The sequence below is a fragment of the Stenella coeruleoalba genome, assembly GCF_951394435.1.
Source record: "Stenella coeruleoalba genome assembly, chromosome: 6".
In the NCBI taxonomy this organism is placed as follows: Eukaryota; Metazoa; Chordata; class Mammalia; order Artiodactyla; family Delphinidae; genus Stenella; species Stenella coeruleoalba.
This window is the reverse complement of record NC_137151.1, coordinates 18,077,801-18,098,344: the sequence shown is the minus strand read 5'-3', so window position 1 is coordinate 18,098,344 and position 20,544 is coordinate 18,077,801. Positions and strand designations below refer to the sequence as shown.

Below are 20,544 nucleotides of genomic sequence, written 5' to 3'. Positions count from 1 at the left end.
TTGGGGAAGACGCAGGAAGGAGTTGGGGAAGGTCAGAGCAACCTCTGCTGTTTTCTCAAACTCCTTCGGCTTAAGATATCCAATATGCCAAGGTGCCATATTTAGGGGTAATCTGTCCTAAACCCCATCGCTGTGATTGTGGCTAATTTCATGGATGCCTGTGTGAGCATTGCATGTGAGAGTTGAAAGGGATCTTAACATTTTAGAAAGAGGTCCAAAGACGGTCAGTGTATTTCCCAAAGTTGCCCAGTAGAATAATGGGAGAACCAAAACGATAATAACCCAGACTACTAGCCTCTCCTGTGGTGCTTTCACAGGAATCATGGTGGTGAAATTCACGATACTTTAAAGTAATGAAAGCTGTGGGCTGTGGATCAAGGGATAGCTTTCTGTCCCATTTTTTTTGGCCGTATGATAATAAAATCAAAACTGCATTACTTTATACTGTGGATGCCGTATTACCACCTTATTCTTCACTTGTAGCCCTATTTGATAAATCATAAAGATCGCTGACTATAAGAGAAAGACAACTTAATTTGCTGTCTTTGCAGGATACCATCATTTGTTATGATTTGTTCCCACATGCCTTTATAATCCGTATCAACCTTGACATACCCAACCTTCATTTTATTGTGTTTTTCTGCACTACCCACCCTGAAAATACTCCTCCCATAAAATTCATATATGTATCTTTTTGATAAGTGATAAACATATAGATAATTTTTGCCTTAGAAAACGTAATCGTATGGAGTGATTCACCTGTGACACTTCCCTTTTAGAGCTCCTGTCTAGCATTGAGGATATTTTTAAGATCCTCCTAAGTGCCCATCTGTCTCCTTTACCCTTGAAATTTCCCCCCGCCCCCTTTCCTTTATTTTTCTCCCTCACCCTTTCTTCCTTCCTCTCAATTATTTTTAAACCAAGCTCTGTATGTTTTTTTTCTTTTGCTCGTTTGTTAGAATAAAAGCTTTGTCTCTCTTGGGCGATGTTATCAGCACTGCAGATGTATATAGGGCGGCTTTTATCCTAGCGTCTCAAAATCTGATTCTGATTCTTCTGTTACAGCCAACAGTACGGGCTTTAAAAAAATCAATTCTTAAGTTCCTTATCTGTTTCTCTGCCTCTAGGATAACTGGATCTTTCATAACTAATGGGGATATTGAATTCAGGAAGCCTTATGGGGAAAATATATTGCAGTTTGTGTAAATAGCAAAAATGAGGCTGCAATTAGAGGTAATAACTATAGCTTACTTTAGACCCATTTTCATAGTGGCTTGATAGAAATTGGTTAACGTAGAGTTTTTCCATTAAAAATTAGTTTTCATGAAAACAGCAGTTTAATTTTGTGGCTGATGTGTGTTTGGTTTATGGACTTCTGAAGAAAAGAATCACTTGTCAATTTGAGATTCTCAGTAGGTAGCATGAGAATCAGAATGGTTATTCTGAATCTGGGTAATCTTAAAATGTTTCGGTATACAGTGTATGTTGATTGGTGAACACATGGCAATATCTGTGACTGTCTGGATACCAATTAATAAGCAAATCTAATCAGATCTTGAAGTTTGGGGTGACTGGGTCTTACTGCCATGCTTTATGTGTGTGTCACTGAATCAAATGTACTTTTCTAATAGTCTTTTTACCTAAAATCTCCATGGCATAGTATGAGCTAGTTTGCCAGATTCCACATTTCTTGAATGAGTTCATATATTTTTTTCGTCAGTACCCAGGAATATTATTTAATCCGAGTGGCCTTCTCTAATGGCCTTTGTTCATTTCTCACTATCTTTTAGATTCTTTTATCATCCAAGAGAGTTAATATTTTTCCTGTGATCCTTTGATTATAAAATATTCTTCAACAAGAATATTATAACTTGAACATATTTCAGGAAATCTTTCGAAACAGAAACATATAGTGAATACCTTTCTACTGTGTTAGCCAACAAGTTTGTTCAGGTTTTTCCATAAGGTGTTATGGGGAAACCCAAATGAACTTTCTGGCCAACCCAGTATAGGGTATCATGTACCTTTAAGCATCATGTCAGTGTAGAATACCTCTAGATGTGTTGATGCCTGATGTCGTTCATTAAGCAGGACTTACACGGAATGCTTGGAGCATAGGTGGGAGGTACCACTCTTGCTGTAGTGCATGTTTCACCTGACACATGACCGTGCATGGTGGCACTAGAACTTTCACAGCAAGTAAACTCCTCTTTCTTTTTTTAAATTCTTTGACTCTTCTGTTACTAACTTTGCCAGTAGTATCACCCATGAATGTAACTAGGGTCACCAAATATAATTAGACCTAGGATAGAGGTACTTCTTGGCTTTCTATCTTTGCAATCAAGTGTTAATGGCTTGATATTAACTCCTGACATTTTGGCACATCACAGATCAAGCCATCTGTTTCAGATCGTACTAGGTAATGGAACTGAAAAATTATGTCGTTCGGGCAGTCCAGCCACAGGGTTGTATGCATTCTAGATGACATCTGTGATTAAGCTGATCTCTCAGTTCTTACATTAAAATGTAATTTAAAATGTACTCCCCGTCAGTATTAACATATGATCTGCTTAAAAAGCACATTTTTGAGATTTTTAAAAGAAATACGTAACTGCGATATTTATTTAATATGTCGTGATCGTGAAAGACTAAAATGCTTCTAGAATTTATCAAAAGTAACTTTATCAAATGATATAAGCTGTATAATTCCAGTTAGCCATATCTTATTTTTATATGGGACTTTCAGGATTTTGCAGTGCTTTTCTATATGTTGTTTTACTCATTCCTCACAATGATACTATGAAATTGGCTTGGGCGATTTTACTCTCCCCTATATGCAGAAGAAACTAGCTTAAAGCATATGTTTCAAGTTAAGTGGCTTGTCCAAACCTGCTTGCCTAGCAAATGGTACAGTCTAAACTAGTAGCTGGTAGCATTCACCATACTCTTATTTAAATACCTTCCCATTCTGTTGTTGTTCAGCCTCTTAGTTCAGTTCTTTTTCCACATAGTAGTCAGATGATCTTTGCAAAATCTTCATCAGAGCTTATCACTTACTTGATTAAACCTTGGTAAAGAGTTACTGTTCTACTCAGAATATAATCTCACATCCTTAATAGAACCTTCTTCATCCCCCGGCTCCTTCTAGCTATATCGTATGGCACTCCCGTCCCCTTGCTCACCAGGCTCCAGGCACATTGGACTTCTCTTTGTTCTTTTCCTATGTAACTAAAGACTTCCCAGTTGCTACTCATTCTGCCTACAGTGCCGATCCCTTCTCTTCCCCAGGTAACTCCTAGTCATCACAGAGGTCTCAGTTTATGTATGAATTCCTCAGAGAAGCCTTCCCCTAACCCACTGAACAAAGTCAGTTCCTCTGGCTGTCATCTTTCAGCAAACTCTTAATTATCCATCAGTTTATATTGATATATTTATCTGTGTGATACTTCATTTAGCACCTGCCGTGTCCACTAGTGTGTAAGTCCACTGCAGTCAGGAACCACGTCTTTTGGTCTCATTGCCGGTCTCTTGCTCTGGTCCAGTGTCTTGCACATAGTAGCTGTTCAGTAAAAACTTAGTGAATGAATGAATCCATGTGGGTGTGTACACAGCTCTTCTAAGAAGAATTCTTTATTAAATTAGGAAATGATGATAGAACCTGTAGATTTTTCTCCATTTCCTGGGAACATACAGAGAGAAATGGCTTTTTGATACTTGAAACAATTTAAGCAAGTCTTAGAGAAATTAGCAGGAGAGGAGTTTAAAAAAATAAAATGGATTACCCAGGGAAATTGTGGAGTCTCCTTTGCTGGAGGTTTAATCAGAGGATAGTAATTGAGGAAGTTTAAGTCTTTGTGAAGGCTATGAGATATAGACACGATCATTTGGTAGAACAAAGACTTGGAATTAAAATACCTTTCCTTTTGCTTTTATGTTTGTTTCTTTGTTGAGGTCCAATTCTTTGTTTGTGCCCAAAGAATGAAGGGGCTTTGGAATCCTACTCTTGATACAGTTTTCTTTTTCTTCACCATGATGTATAGCTCTGCTATAATATGACATATGTGTTCCTAAAAATCACTGCACAGGGCTTGTGGGAAAAATGAAACCAGGGACACAGTACTCAAAAACTTTGTCAGTGACACAAAAAAAGATAGGCATCTAATATAAAGGGCAGCTGAGTTTTACAATGTTAAGTGGTTAAGAAATATAGAAATAATACAATAAATATGGTACTTTACCTTGAAAAAGACATGCAGTTTGCTTGTGGGAGCGGTCATGGGAAGGGCTGCAGCTTGTGAGTTATTGTGAATCAATGGAAAGAAGGCTGGGTAAAGTCAGAGGGCAAGTGGTACCTTCCGATATGGATGGGGCAGCTCATAACACCCGTGATGGACAGAGGTCACTGGTCCATCTATCTGTGATGTGTGCGATCGTGTATTTCTACACTAGCTTCAGCCGGGTGCAGTTTTCTGTGTTCACTTGTGTTTCTCATGATTGAGATTGGGCCTAAGCAAATGTGAGATTCGCATCATGCTCAAACTGTCCCTCTATTGCACTGTGGCAAATGTGTACTTTTAAAATAAGTGTTAGGAGGTGGTCCAAGATGTAGCGTAGATTTGGGGTGTCTGTGCGGGTAGGTAAGTTCAGGATCTTCCTCCATCGCCATCCACAGAGGGTGCCGTCATTGTGCTCTCCCTCTGCTAAGCTCCCCGGTGCCAGTGTCTCCAGAGGAGAGTTTTCACACACATCTGGTGCCCTAGTTTTTGCATCTCGTATCCCAGTTTTGTGGCGGCAGCCCAGGGGACACCCCTTGAACACCTGGTTCTAAAGGCCAAGGGGCTTGCTTTCCTGGTTTCATGGGAGTGCAACAATCGGAGCGAGCGTTCTTGGCAGGCTACTGCCCCCAGCACACTGTACAGATAGCAGGCTGAAACACCCCCAGTCTTTCTGAGAAGGAGGCCCATTTGTGTGTCCAGGAGCTTTGCCTGGAGGGGAGGCCCACAGAAACGCTCTCAGGGAATGAAGGCTGGTGGACATAATCTTTACATTCTCCCTCTCCCTCACTCCAGCTTTCCGGCATTCTCCAGAAAGGAGCTCATATCCTTGTCTGCTGCCCTGATTTCTGCAGCAGCCACCAGGGGACACCTCTATATCAACTGGCTCTGAAAGCCAGCAGGGCTTACACTCGTGGGTCCCACAGGACCATACCCAACAGAGAAAGTGTTCTTAAACAGCTACCACCTTGAGGACACAGCAAGCAGCAACAGACCCTGGAGCTCAGTCTGTCTGTGAACGAGGCCTATAAGCTTATCAGAAGAGCTGCAATGTGAGGTGCAGGCCTTTAATTAAGCACACGTCAGAGGACTGACTGCAAACCTTTTCAAAGGCCTTGGAAGGCAGGTGTTCTCTTCACTCTCTGTGCTGTGCTCCAGAGTGCCAGCATCTCTTGGAGGAGAGCTTTTACATGTGGCTGATGTCACAGATTTTATATCTGGTGACCAGTCCTTCAAGACAGGGAAAGGTAGGTGTTTCACCTAATACACAGAAACAAACACAGAGAGTCAAGCAAAATGAAGAAACAGAACGATATGTTCCAAATGAAAGAATAAGATAAGACCTCAGAAAAAACCTTAATGAAGTGGAGATTAGTAATCTATCTGCTAAAGAGTTCAATGTAATGGTCATAAGATGCTCACCACACTTGGGAGAAGAATAGATGAACACAGTAAGAACATCCATAGCGGTAGAAAAATATAAGAAAATACCAAACAGAGCTGAGGATTACGATAACTAAAATGAAAAATACACCAAATGCATTCATCAGCAGACTAGATGAAGTAGAAGAAAGCATCAGTGATCTCGAAGACAGGACAAAAGAATTCATCCAAGTAGAGCAGCAAAAAAAAAAAAAAAAATTTGAAAAAGGGAAGATAGCTTAAGGGACTTATGGGACAACATCAAGCAGAATAACATTTGTGTTTTAGGAGTCCCAGAAGGACCCCTATCACACAAATGTGAAACATGTCTACTTCAAGAAAAAAGAAAATATCTCACATAAACAATCTAACTTTATACCTCAAGGAACTAGAAAAAGAAGAACCAACTAAGCTTAAAGTTAGTAGCAGGAAAGATGTAACAAAGATCAGAGTGGAAATAGATGAAATGGAGACTAAAAAGACAATAGAAAATATCAATGAAACTAAGAGTTGGCTCTTTGAGAAGATAAACAAAATTGACAAATCTTTAGCTAGACTCTCCCACCCCTGCCAAAAAAAGAGAGAGGGCTCAAATAAGTAAAATAAGAAACAAAAGAGGAGACATTACAACTCATACCACAGAGATACAAAGGATCTTAAGAGATGACTGTGAACAGTTATATGCCAACAAATTGGACAACCTAGGAGAAACTGGTGAATTCTAGAGACATACAACCTTCCAGGACTGAATCATGAAGAAACAGAAAATCTGAGCAGACTGCTTACTAGGAAGAAATCGAATGAGTAATCAACAACCTCCCAACGAACAAAAATTCAGGACCAGACAGCTTTACTGGTGAATCCTACCAAACATTTAAAGAAGAATTAATACTAGTCCTTCTCAAACTCTTAAAAAAAATAAACAAAGAGGAGGGAACACTTCCAAACTCATTTTAAGAGACCAGCATTACCGTGATACCAAAACCAGACAAGGACACCACAAGAAAAGAAAATTAAAGGGCCATAGCTCTGATGACCATAGACACAAAAGTCCTCAGCAAAATGTTAATAAACTGAATTCAGCAATACACTAAAAGGATCATATGCCATGATCGAGTGAGATTTATTCCAGAGATGCAAGTTCAGTTCAACACCTACAAATCACTCAACGTGATACACCATGTTAACAAACCGAAGAATAAAAATCATATGGTCATCTCAATAGATGTAGAAAAAGCATTTGACAAAATTCAACATGTATTTATAATAAATACTGTCAACAATGTAGGTATAGATGGAGCATATCTCAGCATAAGAAAGATCATATATGACAAACCCACAGCTAATATTATACTCAACAGTGAAAAGCTGTAAAACACAAAAATGTCCACTCTTGCCACTTTTATTTAACATGGTATTGAAAGTTTTAGCCAGAACAATTAATCAAGAAAAAGAAATAAAAGGCATCCAAATTATAAAGGAAAAAGTAAAACTGTCACTGTTTGAGGAAGACATGATTTTATATATAGAAAACCCTAAAGACTCTGACAAAAAAACTGTTAAAACTAATAAATTCAGTAAAGTCTGAGGATGCAAAATCAATATACAGAATTCTGGTGCATTTCTCTACACTAACAATGAACTATCAGAAAGAGAATTAAGAATAATTTCTAACAATTAAGAAATTAAGAATGATCCCATTTACATTTGCTTCAAAGAGAATAAAATACCTAAGAATAAAACTAGCCAATGAGTTGAAAGACCTATATGTTGAAAACTACAGGACATTAATGAATGAAAATGAAGACACAAGTAAATGGAAAAATATTCCAGTTCTCATAGATTGGAAGAATTAATATTAAAATGCCCATAGTACCAAAAGTAATCTGCAGATTCAATGCAATCCATGTCAAAATTCTAATGGTATTTTTCACAGTAATAGAACAAGCAATCCTAAAATTTGTATGGAACACAAAGACCCCAAATAGCCAAAGCAATCTTGAGAAAGAAGAATAAAGCTGGAGACGACATGCTCAAATTATATTGCAAAGCTATGGTAATCAAAACAGTATGGTATTGGCATAAAAACAGACACATAGACTAATGGAGCTGAATAGAGAGCCTAGAAACATAGCCACACATATATGGTCAATTAATTTATGGCAAAGGAGCTAAGACTGTAAAATGGGAAAAAAGTCTCTTCAATAAATGGTGTTGGGGAAAATGGATGTCCATGTGCAAAAGAATGAAACTAGACTGCTATCTTACACCATACACAAAAATTATCTCAAAGTGGATTAAAGACTTAATGGAATGTAAGACCTGAAACCATAGAATTCCTAAAAGTAAACATACATGGTAAGCTATTTGACGTTAGTCTTGGTGATGATCTTTTGAATCTGTTACCAAAAGCAAAAATACTCACGTGGGACTACATCAAACTAAAGAGCTTATGCATAGCAAAGGAAGGTATCAACAAAATGGAAAGGCAACCAACTGAGTGGGAGAAAATGTTTGCAAATCATATATCTGGCAAAGGGTTGATATGTAAGCTGAGCCTGGAAGGAACCCTAGGCTTTGAATAGAGAGGGCTTTTGAAGCAGGAGGGAGAGCATGGTCGAAGGCACAGGATGTGGAGTATTTTTAGAGGACCTTGATTCATTTCCGAGAATGGTCTGTCTCATTAATGGTCCTCAGGAGAATTTTTTCTCCGTGAGTTATGCAATGGATCAAGTTTCATCTGGGTGATTCGTGGTACAGAGTCATAGTGTCTGATTTATTTGGAGACTGAAGTATATGCTTCCCATCTTTCCCTTTAAGAATGTAGGTCCCTTATAAGCAGACATTGAGTCTTTGATTTTCATCATGGAATATTTATCCTTAACACATAGTGCTTAATGTAGTAACATCCATAACCATAATAGCATGACATGCTCTAAAAAAAAAAAAAAAAAAAAAACAGGTGGTAACAGCAGCACAACCAAAATGAAAAAGTCATAGCGTGGCTCAGTCTGTAATGTCAGGATCTGAGCTTGTGTGCTTTTTACCAGTTCCTGGAGTGCGTTTTTGAAGAACCATCTATTCTGGGTCATCCAGTCCCCCTTTTAATCTATGATGCCCATGTGTGAGGAGCTCACTTTCTAGGACTACACATTAAGAGGGTGGCTTAACCAATTTCTATCTGGGAAAACCTAATTGGGCAAATACAAAACTAATTCTTTAACCTTATTCTCATCAGCTTCATGGTATAATTAAGTGGAAGTTCCTGGTCCTTCTACAAAAATCAGTAGTGTTCTCTTTAAAGCATTTACCAGAGATTGAAAAGATGAAATAATCCTGAACAGGCACTAATGGACTTATCATTATTACTTGAATTCTTATTCACCTGCTAGTATTATTCAGTCATGAATCTTCATCTCTGCATAAGAAGCCACCTGGTTTAGTGGAAATCATTCATACATTAGAGTCAAATCAGCCAGGATTGAAAATCTGTTACCTTCTGTTTTTTTAATGACAGATTACTTCAAGGTCTCTGATCCTTGGTTTCCTAGATAATAAGAGATTAATAATAGAATGTACTTGATGAGGTTGTAATGAGGATGAAATTAATATATGAAGTCCAAGTTAACACTTAGTAACCAACAGTGCCTGGTAATTATTTTCTTATAATATTTAAGAAACAGTTTCTTAAAAGTCATCCCCTATGTGCCTTTTCTAGCATGAGAAGCTGATACATGAATTGGAAGAGGAGAGACACTTACGTCTTCAGAGTGAGAAGCGCTTGCAGGAGGTGACACTGGAGTCTGAGAGGAACAGAATTCAGATGCGTGGCCTGCAGCAGCAGTTCTCCAGGTATTGTTCTGCGTGGAGCATCTTGTTTCAGGAGGTGCATCTCTCCCTGCGCCAATTACACCTTTGCTTGAGTTTCCATTGTGTAAGCTTGTGTTGCATTTGAGGAGCTAATGACCAGCAATTTAGACCTTCTCTTCTAGCCAAACCATCCGATTGCATTTGGACCAATTTTCTGGAACTTTCCGCTTGCACCTCAGTCTTGGCTTTATTGAAGCTGGTTGTCTTTTCTTCCCCAATGGCTTTCCAAAGTATCTTTCAGTGAGATGTGGTGGTTGTGTGGCCTTTTGGCATGATCTGTGAAAGGCCAGCCAGGAGAATGCAGTTTTACTGGTCCTCATAATCCTATTTTCAGGTAGAAAGAATGTGAATCATCCAGTAAGCTCTTACTCCTTATTTACTCCTTATTTAGAGTAAATATTTAGAATCTGTAAAAAAAAAAAAAAAAAAAAAATCAAAATCAATGAGTTTCTTTCCTTTAAAAAGACATAACTTGAATTTGAAAGGATTTTGGAAAAGTAGCTCTTTTTTAATTTAATTCCAGCACAGTAAGAATCTTTCAGCTTTCAATTACAGTTAATAGGGGGCCAGGAACTTCCCTGGTGGCACAGGGGTTAAGAATCTGCCTGCCAATGTAGGGACACAGGTTCAATCCCTGGTCTAGGAAGATCCCACATGCTGCGGAGCATCTGAGCCCGTGCGCCACAACTACTGAGCCTGCGCTCTAGAGCCTGCGAGCCACAACTACTGAGCCTGCGCTCTAGAGCCCACGAGCCACAACTACTGAGCCCGTGAGCCACAACTACTGAAGCCCATGTGCCTAGAGCCCGCTCCGCAACAAGAGAAGCCACCGCAATGAGGAGCCCGCACACCGCAAGGAAGAGTAGCCCCCTCTCACCACAACTAGAGAAAGCCCGCGTGCTGCAATGAAGACCCAATGCAGCCAAAAATAAATTAATTAATTAATTAAAAAAAAAATATATATATATATATGGGGCCAGGTAAAGATTCAACCTATTATTTAAAATCTCTTCATTTTCATGGAAAAAACACAGACTTGTGCAGTTACAGTCCTGGGACCAGATACGGGCACCCTATGAGGAACAGTTTGCTTTTATTTTCATGTTTCACTTCACCATTTGCAAAACCAGGAAGATAATTTTTGGTTCTTTTCTCCCTCATGAGGTTATCCCAGGCAGAATCCAGTTTGAGACATTGCCCTAAAATTTTCTTCAGCGAACGGGGTGGGTCTTATCTTTCATTTACCACTGGGATTTGGATATGATTGGTGATGGATAATTGTGCTTCCTCATTGATGAGGCTTTTATATTGACAGCATAATTTTTAGGTGCGTTGCAGGGAGAGAGCAAAGTTGAGCCTTTGGATGATTTATCTCATGGAGGCTCATACCACGAATGTTTGGAATTTTGGTTTAAAGGCATCTTGGAAGAACAGGGTAGGAAGGATGGATGACTCCTCGGTTTCAGAGTCATAATTTAACACCCTGTTCAACTCTTGGAGCCCACGATAATACAGGTGCTGTAGAAATGCACCAGTCAGTACTTCAACAAATGCATGTTCCACCCCTCCCAGGCTATTACTTATACAACCTTGTGCTCAGTTTTTCATTCTATTCGATGGCAAATCTCACTTTATGTCTCCAAACTTGAAATAATAGCTCTTCCCCACTCTCCGAAGCAACTTTAAAACAAGTACCATTTTGTAATACTTGCCATTTTTTTGGTTCTTTTTTTTTTTTGCGGTACACGGGCCTCTCACCATTGTGGCCTCTCCCGTTGCGGAGCACAGGCTCCGGACGCACAGGCTCAGCGGCCATGGTTCACGGGCCCACCCGTTCCGCGGCATGTGGGATCTTCCCGGACCAGGGCACGAACCCGTGTCCCCTGCATCAGCAGGCAGATTCACAACCACTGCGCCACCAGGGAAGCCCGATACTTGCCATTTTAATGATACAAGAAAGGAAGGTGCAGATCTTGCTACCCTTGTACTGTCTAATTGAGATGTCTCTGTACTCAAGCTATTGATTTACAGGACGTGAGGCACCCGGCACAGTAAGTTGCTTTCATACGATGCCTGGTCATCTGCTATAAATCACATGACAACCCCATACAGATTTGAGTTGCACAAGAGCCGAGGCTACATTCCAGGTTGAAAGAGAAGATAATTATTTGTAAAACAAATAGTGGGTGGTTTTGCATACTGCCTTTGTGAAGATTTTTTGCCACAACATAATCAGTTTTCTTAGTAAGCTTCATTGACATTGAAAGTTCAAGTCCAGTTATAGCCAGACAACTAATGTAAATCAGCAAAAGATGGGGGGAGAAAGCATATGTAGCAGAGAAGATAATTACACGATAATTTAAGTAGACCCACTAAACCATTGCTGATGGCCTTTTACCTTTTAAACTTTGGTTTGTAAGATGTTTCTAGTTAGGCTTATTCAAACAATCCTGTTACTATAATCTAAGCCTTTGTAAAATTCTCAGTATTACAGAGCTTGTCTAGAGCATGTCACCCTTGGACATGGTCAGTATCTAAATGCTCATGTAAGTAAGTTCTATAATCCAAATAATTGCATTAAATTTAAAACTTTCATAGTCATAATTTTCTCCTTCTTTTCCCGGGTTGACAAGTTCCTTTTGTACATGATGATACCTGAGATGTAATGTAGGCATACTTTGAGTATTGTTCATGGGATGAGTTTACTTTTTAGAGTAATGTAATAGCCTACCTTTTCAAAGGGTGCGAAGTGACTTACAAGAAAAGGTAGTTTTACGGTAAGACTGTTAAAATAAAAACGGAAAATAAAGACCATGAAAGGGGAACGTGGTGAGTAATCATACTTACACAGCCCAGCATGCTTTCTGAGAGTGAACATTTAATTTAGCTCTAAGATTCATGGCAGACAAGATTAAAAGGAAAACACAAGAGGATATGTAATTCTAATTTCGTAGACAAAGGCTACTACTCCCTAAAGAGAGAAACATTATCTTTGGCAATAAACTCATACTAGAATGCATCTCATAGGCCCCTCCAGAGGTGGCATTAAAGGGTATAATAGACAGTGGTCCACGATAGTGCAAATTAGGATTAATTCGTAAAAGTATTACTGCTTCTGCCATGTCACTTACGTCTATGAAGTTAAGTAATTTCACACTATATGATTTAGGAATTCTGGGTCTATGCCTAAGTGAAAACAAGTAAAGTAGGAAGAACTCCAGTGCTAAAGGTTCTCAAGTTAAGCACTATACTTCAAGTTCATGGGGACATGTAAATATACATGTGTTGTATTTTTCCAGTACCTCTTTTATGAACCTAGGGCACAGAGGCATGAGATGCTGAGGCCCGGGCTGAGTTGGGTAAGGTATTTTTCTGGTATGTTTGATTGTACTCTAGCCGTGGGAGCATCTAAACAGTAGTCAAGGAGATTCTGAGTCTCAGATTCAGGGCTGATGCGAGGCATTGAAGGGGAAAATGAATAATGAAGTTAGAAGCTGGGGCAATTAGGTATATGTGTGAAGTAGAATTCAGGTGTCAGAATGAGCGATTCAGAATTACTTTGAGGCTTGATCTTATGCAGTTTCAGTTAGGTGATGGGCTTGGCACTAGGCAAAACTGAGCGTTTGTGATCACCTGTGGTAATGAGTAACGGGATCACGTAGGTGATAAAAACCTATGAAAGTGTTGAAATGAGTAGTTCTCTTGTATGTCATCACCAAACCTTCATCCATAAGCCCTTCCTCCTCCTGACCTCTGATTAGGATATAATGATCAGCAGTGGTCCAAAATTTGGGCAATTAAAAAAAATGTGACTAGAGGTTACATAATTAGCTCTAAGCTCATAAATCAGAAATTGTCTTCGCTGAGGGTGATTCAGGCAGCCATAACAAACTTAATTTAGACCATTTACCTTCTTTAATGTAAATACAGAGAAGAAAAAGGATACTTTCAAATGAAGCCTTCCCCATAGATGAAAGTATGAATCAAGACAGATGCAGTAAGGTGGTACTGAAAGGCAGGTGTTGGTATCATTCAGGCTGCTCCTTCCTTCTCTTACTATTTAGTGATATAAATCAAAGATGCTTTCCAGATGTCATAAGGATTGTTTAACCCACTGTCTGTGTAGTATACATGGCTGGGCATATTTTATGTGGGATTCGCTTTGTGATCCCCCCTGTATTCCGTAACTGTCTTTATCCTCCCTTTAACCATTTTGAAGTGTGATTGTCGGGCCAGCCAAGGTCAGTGGGGCGAACTGAGGCTGTGTATGTAAGGATAATTAGTGTTTGAACCCTCAGCTTCATTACTCCACCTTGAGTGAATGAAATGTTTGTGCATCAGTTAGATTCCAGGGACAGTGTCTCCAACCAGGTGGGGTGTATCGAGGTGGGGTAACAATGACTTCTAAAAAACAGACTTCTGAAGAAATAAGCGACTCTACAGAGTTGATTTCATGCAAACCGTGCATGATTTGCACAAGTATTTGAGTTGGTCCCTTTGGAAACAATCTAATCAATGTGTAGGCTATTACTGAAAGCTGCTGTTCACATAGGACAATCAACTGCTTTTATTGTGTGCAGAATAAGATAGAACATAGTATGTCTCCTCAAAAAATGTAGACTCCAGATGGAGAAGCCGTAGGTACATATATGAGCCAAACAACACATTTATAGTTTAGCTATAAATGAAGGGAAATTTTATCTAAATTCTGGACAGCCAGACTTCATAGTTGTTAATAGTACGTTATCGTGCAAAGGCATGAGTCAAATCAGATGAAATTAATGATTGGGTAGTGATACTAGCAATAATAACACACGTGTTTATCATGTGGCAGCTCTATGCTGCCGTATATTTGAAGCTTTGAATTAGAATCAACCTGGTACTCTCACCATCAAGCAGACATGTTTTATAAAAGATACGCAGTTAGCAAACCACATCACACCCAAAGCATCAGGAATCAATCATTGTTTCCCTGCAGCCTTGAAAAGTTCCAGGCGTGTGTGTGTGTGTGTGTGTGTGTGTGTGTGTTTTTACACGATGCAGTGTAAATTTCAGTAAAGGGAACAATTAAGCTTTGTCACTCCTAATTGACTAAGATAGTTAAAAATCACCCAGATGGAATCCAGGCTTGCACTCTCTGCCTCCAGAATTTCTCTGCACCTGTTTTGACCTTCTCTCCCTGCACTGTTATCTGCTGCCTTGAAGCTATTTCTTTGCTTACGGTAAGGGGGTTTCTCCTCTCACAGTTGATTGCTATGCTGAAGCGCAGTCTGCTGCTTGCTGAACTTCAAGGAGATGTACGTGGAGCTGGTTTTACTGCCTCGTTCACTGGTTGCTGTTCACGTTATCAGCTCTCAGAGACTTTATAGAATCCTGGGGTTCATTTTCCACTGCCCATTTGGAAGCTGTAGGCATCTGGCGTAGACGTGTGTGTTGAAGAAGGTAATATGCCCTTCAGTGTTCTGCCCACGTAGTCCCTTCTACCTCCGTATCTGTCTGGTACATTAAAAGAACATTTTATCTGCATTTTTAGAAGGAGTGAAATGTAACAAGATGAGGACAGCCGTCCGTTGACCTTTGGGCAGTCAACAGCACAGGCCCTTCTGCCCCTCTTCTACACTTGTTCCTGTCCCAGAGTCTTCATCAGCTGTAACCTGTCACAGACGCTCGCTCTCCTCAGTGCCCTGTTCCTCCTGATGAATGTAGAGGGCAATTTTCTATTGATTTGGAGTTGCTATTTCCACATGATCAGCAATATTTCTTGCTGTCATAAAAATGGAGACTTGTCGTAAAAATGGAGGCCTCTCATTTGCTCCTCTGGGTGAATTTACCAGAAGTTTAAAATGGCAAAGCAACACTGGTCAGATGATAACTTTTCCTCAAATGGCAGCAGACGGAAGAAAGGAGTTTACATGGCATCTTCTTTAAATGCTTGGTTAACATAATATGGATCATACTTTGATGTCAGAAATGTGTATCTTAGTATCTGGCGTATAAGTTCTCACTTGAGCACAGCAGAGAGGGGCTAAAATCAATTATATAGAGAGTGGAAAGAAAGGAGACCTTTTTCAGCAGTTACTAACTTAATATGAAACTTCCCTTGATTCCCTTGTAGTTCTGCTTCCGTATAAGACATGATGACCTTGTCACAAGTTTTTAAAATTCTTAACGGAGTTATATATTGTTGAGTAGACAACATGAAAATTACATCACCTATTATTCAAACCTGGCAGAGAAAACAATCGTAACATACAATTTAGTTCCAATTTCATTTGAAAGAGCACTGTCCTCTTGAATGGGTTTTCTAGGACCTGGTTCTAGTCCCACTTCTAACTAGCTTAATAACGGCGGTTAAGTAATTTGACCTTTCTGGATCTCATTTCGCTCATTTGTAAAATGAGGAAGTTGAATTGCACTATAGTTTTATAATGCTTTTTAGGCTTTTGAAAAGGCCATGTGTTAGAACTGAAATGCATTTCTTGCGTGAAGTTATAATTACGCTGTTATAACCAGGGCTTCTTGAAGTTCTAACAACCAGGTTTCATGGTAGGAACTTGGAGTGGATTGTCTTATTCTCCATGTTTTGATGACAGTGATACTCTGTGGGACTGGGCTTTCACCATGTCTCTTTTGGTTACTTGACTCTGGAGAAGTTGAGATGAGAAAACTGCCATGCCCAGATGAAATATTTCTGTTGAGGACAGTCAAATTGAATACTGAGAAACCTGGCTGGTAAAAGGAAGCGAAGATCCTCTGCTGTGAACATAACCATTATTGCTCTTGGCTCTGATGTTGTCTGCTTTAGGATTTATTTGAAACAGTTTTGGGAAAAGCCTGAACAGAGAGAACTTTATGACAACCAGAATTGTTTTCACTTCTAAACAATTTCTCTGAAGACATAGTCCTCAGTAAAAATACCAGTGATTTAGTCTCTCCTTCAAATGTCTTTTTCAATTACCTATTATAACTCTTAATGTATTACTATCCCTACCCAACACACTTTTTCTTTTAAGAAAATAGATGCAGGATATGGGAGAATATGTTTCATTTTAAAATTGGAAACTAAATTCATTCCTGCTCTAAATAATAAATGTTGTTTTGGTCAGGTTTACAGAAAATCCATCTTTTAAGTGTATAGTTTGACCAGTTTTGACAAGCATATGCCATCATGCAACCACCACTGCAATCTTTACAGAATATTTTCATGCCCCTGAAAAGTTCCCTCATCTCCCTATGGTCTGTTCCCTCTCCACACCCTAAGACCCCGGCAATGGCTGATCTGATTTGTCTCCCTGTAGTTTTGCCTTTTCCAGAAATTCTTATCATTGAAGTTATAAAGTATTTAATTTTTTTGTGTATCTGGCTTCTTTCACTTAGCATGTCTTTTGAAATGCAGCCTTGTTGTTGCATATATCAGTACTTCATTCCCTTTCATTGCTTAGTCATAATCCATCGTATAGAAGTACCACCATTTGTTTATTCATTCACCTGATGATGGATTTCTTCCAGTTTTTGGTGATTATAAGGTTGTTATAAACATTCAGCCTTCATTCCCAGGTCTCAGTATGTTTCCATCTGTCTTAGGAATGGGATTACTGTGTCATATAGTAAGCCTGTGTTTAACTTTACGGGACACTGCCAAACTGTTTTGCAAAGTAGCCATGCCATTTTGCATTCCCACTCTCAATGTTTAGGGGTTCTCATTGTTCCATACTGACGAATCCTTCTTGAAGGTTTTTCTCTTTTTTTAACATCTTTATTGGAGTATAATTGCTTTACAATGGTGTGTTAGTTTCTGCTGTATAACAAAGTGAATCAGCTGTACGTTTACACGTATCCCCATATCACCTCCCTCTTATGTCTCCCTCCCACCCTCCTTATCCCACCCCTCTAGGTGATCACAAAGCACCAAGCTGATCTCCCTATGCTATATGGCTGCTTCCCACTAGCTTTTTTTTTTTTTTTGTGGTACGCGGGCCTCTCACTGTTGTGGCCTCTCCCGTTGCGGAACACAGGCTCCGGATGCACAGGCTCAGCGGCCGTGGCTCACGGACCTAGCCGCTCTGCGGCATATGGGATCTTCCTGGACCGGGGCACGAACCCGTGTCCCCTGCATCGGCAGGCGGACTCTCAACCACTGCGCCACCAGGGAAACCCCCCACTAGCTATTTTACATTTAGTAGTGTATATATGTCCATGCCACTCTGTCACTTTGTCCCAACTTACCCTTCCCCCTCCACATATGCTCAGTCTGTTCTCTGTGTATGCGTCTTTATTGCTGTCCTGCCCCTAGGTTCATCAGAACATTTTTTTTTTTTTTTTAGATTCCATATATATGTGTTAACATATGGTATTTGTTTTTCTCTTTCTGACTTACTTCACTCTGTATGGAAGACTCTAGGTCCATCCACCTCACTACACATAACTCAATTTCGTATCTTTTTATGGCTGAGTAATATTCCATTGTATATTTTTCCACATCTTCTTTATCCATTCATCTGTCAGTGGACACTTAGGTTGCTTCCATGTCCTGGCTATTGTAAATAGAGCTGCAGTGAACATTGTGGTACATGACTCTTTTTGAATTATGGTTTTCTCAGGGTATATGCCCAGTAGTGGGATTGCTGGGTCATATGGTAGTTCTATTTTTAGTTTTTTAAGGAACCTCCATACTGCTCTCCACAGTGGCTGTATCGATTTACATTCCCACCAACAGTGCAGGAGAGTTCCCTTTTCTCCACACCCTCTCCAGCATTTATTGTTTCTAGATTTTTTGATGATGGCTATTCTGACTGGTGTGAGGTGATACCTCATTGTAGTTTTGATTTGCATTTCTCTAATGCTTAGTGATGTTGAGCATCCTTTCATGCGTTTGTTGGCAGTCTGTGTATCTTCTTTGGCGAAATGTCTGTTTAGGTCTACTGTCCATTTTTGGATTGGGTTGCTTGCTTTTTTGATACTGAGCTGCATGAGCTGCTTGTAAATTTTGGAGATTAATCCTTTGTCAGTTGCTACGTTTGCAAATATTTTCTCCCATTCTGAGGGCTATCTTTTCTTCTTGCTTATGGTTTTCTTTGCTGTGCAAAAGCTTTGAAGTTTCATTAGGTCCCATTTGTCTATTTTTATTTGCATTTCTCTAGGAGGTGGATCAAAAAGGATCTTGCTGTGATTTATGTCATAGACTGTTCTGCCTATGTTTTCCTCTGAGAGTTTTATAGTGTCTGGACTTACATTTAGGTCTTTAATCCATTTTGAGTTTATTTTTGTGTGTGGTGTTATGGAGTGTTCTAATTTCATTCTTTTACATGTAGCTGTCCAGTTTTCCCAGCACCACTTATTGAAGAGGCTGTCTTTTCTCCCTTGTATATTCTTTCCTCCTTTATCAAAGATAAGGTGACCATATGTGCATGGGTTTATCTCTGGGCTTTCTATCCTGTTCCATTGATCTATATTTCTGTTTCTGTGCCAGTACCATACTGTCTTGATTACTGTAGTAATCTACTATACTACTGTGTAGTATAGTCTGAAGTCAGGGAGCCCAATTCCTCCAGTTCCATTTTTCTTTCTCAAGATTGCTTTGGCCATTTGGGGTCTTTTGTGTTTCCACACAGATTGTGAAATTTTTTGTTCCAGTTCTGTGAAAAATGACATTGGTAGTTTGTTAGGCATTGCATTGAATCTGTAGATTGCTTTGGGTAGTATAGTCCTTTTCACAATGTTGATTCTTCCAATCCAAGAACATGGTATATCTCTCCATCTGTTTGTATCATCTTTAATTTCTTTCATAAGTGTCTATAGTCTTCTGCATACAGGTCTTTTGTCTCCTTAGGTCGGTTTATTCCATGGTATTTTATTCTTTTTGTTGTAGTGGTAAAGGGGAGTCTTTCCTTAATTTCTCTTTCAGATTTTTCATCTTTAGTGTATTGGAATGCAAGAGATTTCTGTGCATTCATTTTGTATCCTGCTACTCTACGAAATTCATTGATTAGCTCTAGTAGTTTTCTGGTAGCATCTTTAGGATTCTCTATGTATAGTATCATGTCAGCTGCAAACAGTGACAGCTTTACTTCTTCTTTTCCAGTTTGGATTCCTTTTATTTCTTTTTCTTCTCAGCTGTGGCTAAAAATTCCAAAACTCTGTTGAACAATAGTGGTGAGAGTGGGCAACCTTGTCTTGTTCCTGATCTTAGTGGAAATGGTTTCAATTTTTCACCATTGAGAACAGTGTTGGCTGTGGGTTTGTCATGTATGGCCTTTATTATGTTGAGGTAAGTTCCCTCTATGCCCACTTTCTGCAGGGTTTTTATCATAAATGGGTGTTGAATTTTGTCAAAAGCTTTTTCTGCATGTACTGAGATGATCATATGGTTTTTTCCTTCAATTTGTTAATATGGTTGGTGTATCACGTTGATTGATTTGCATATATTGAAGAATCCTTGCATTCCTGGGATAAACCCCACTTGATCATGGTGTATGATCCTTTTACTGTGCTGTTGGATTCTGTTTGCTAGTATATTGTTGAGGATTTTTGCATCTATGTTCATCAGTGATATTGGCCTGTAGTTTTCTTTCTTTGTGACATCCTTGTCTGGTTTTGGTATCAGGGTGATGGTGGCCTCATAGAATGTGTTTGGGAGAGTTCCTCCATCTGAAATTTTTTGGAAGAGTTTGAGAAGGATAGGTGTTAGCTCATCTCTAAATGTTTGATAGAATTCGCCTGTGAAGCCATCTGGTCCCGGGCTTTGGTTTGTTGGAAGATTTTAAATCACAGTTTCAATTTCAGTGCTTGTGATTGGTCTGTTTATATTTTCTTTTTCTGGCTGGTTCAGTCTTGGAAGGTTGTGTTTTTCTAAGAATTTGTCCATTTCTTCCAGGTTGTCCATTTTATTGGCATAGAGTTGCTTGTAGTAACCTCTCATGATCCTTTGTATTTCTGCAGTGTCAGTTGTTACTTCTCCTTTTTCATTTCTAATTCTATT

The 20,544-nt window shown here is 39.3% G+C and overlaps 1 protein-coding gene across 18 annotated transcripts in view; it reads left to right on the top strand.

The window, feature by feature from the left end:
- The window catches only part of NCKAP5 (NCK associated protein 5), a 1,134,964-nt gene that overhangs the window by 648,161 nt on the left and 466,259 nt on the right, over positions 1-20,544 (top strand). For 17 of the 18 annotated variants that reach the window (XM_079924716.1, XM_079924715.1, XM_079924717.1 and 14 more), the window contains one exon: positions 9,415-9,548. The exons of the other annotated variant lie outside the window; for it this stretch is intronic. In XM_079924716.1, the coding sequence (XP_079780842.1) occupies positions 9,520-9,548 (29 nt within the window). In that variant the 5' untranslated portion in view covers positions 9,415-9,519. The remainder of the gene's footprint in view (positions 1-9,414; positions 9,549-20,544) is intronic. 18 annotated transcript variants of the gene reach the window in all.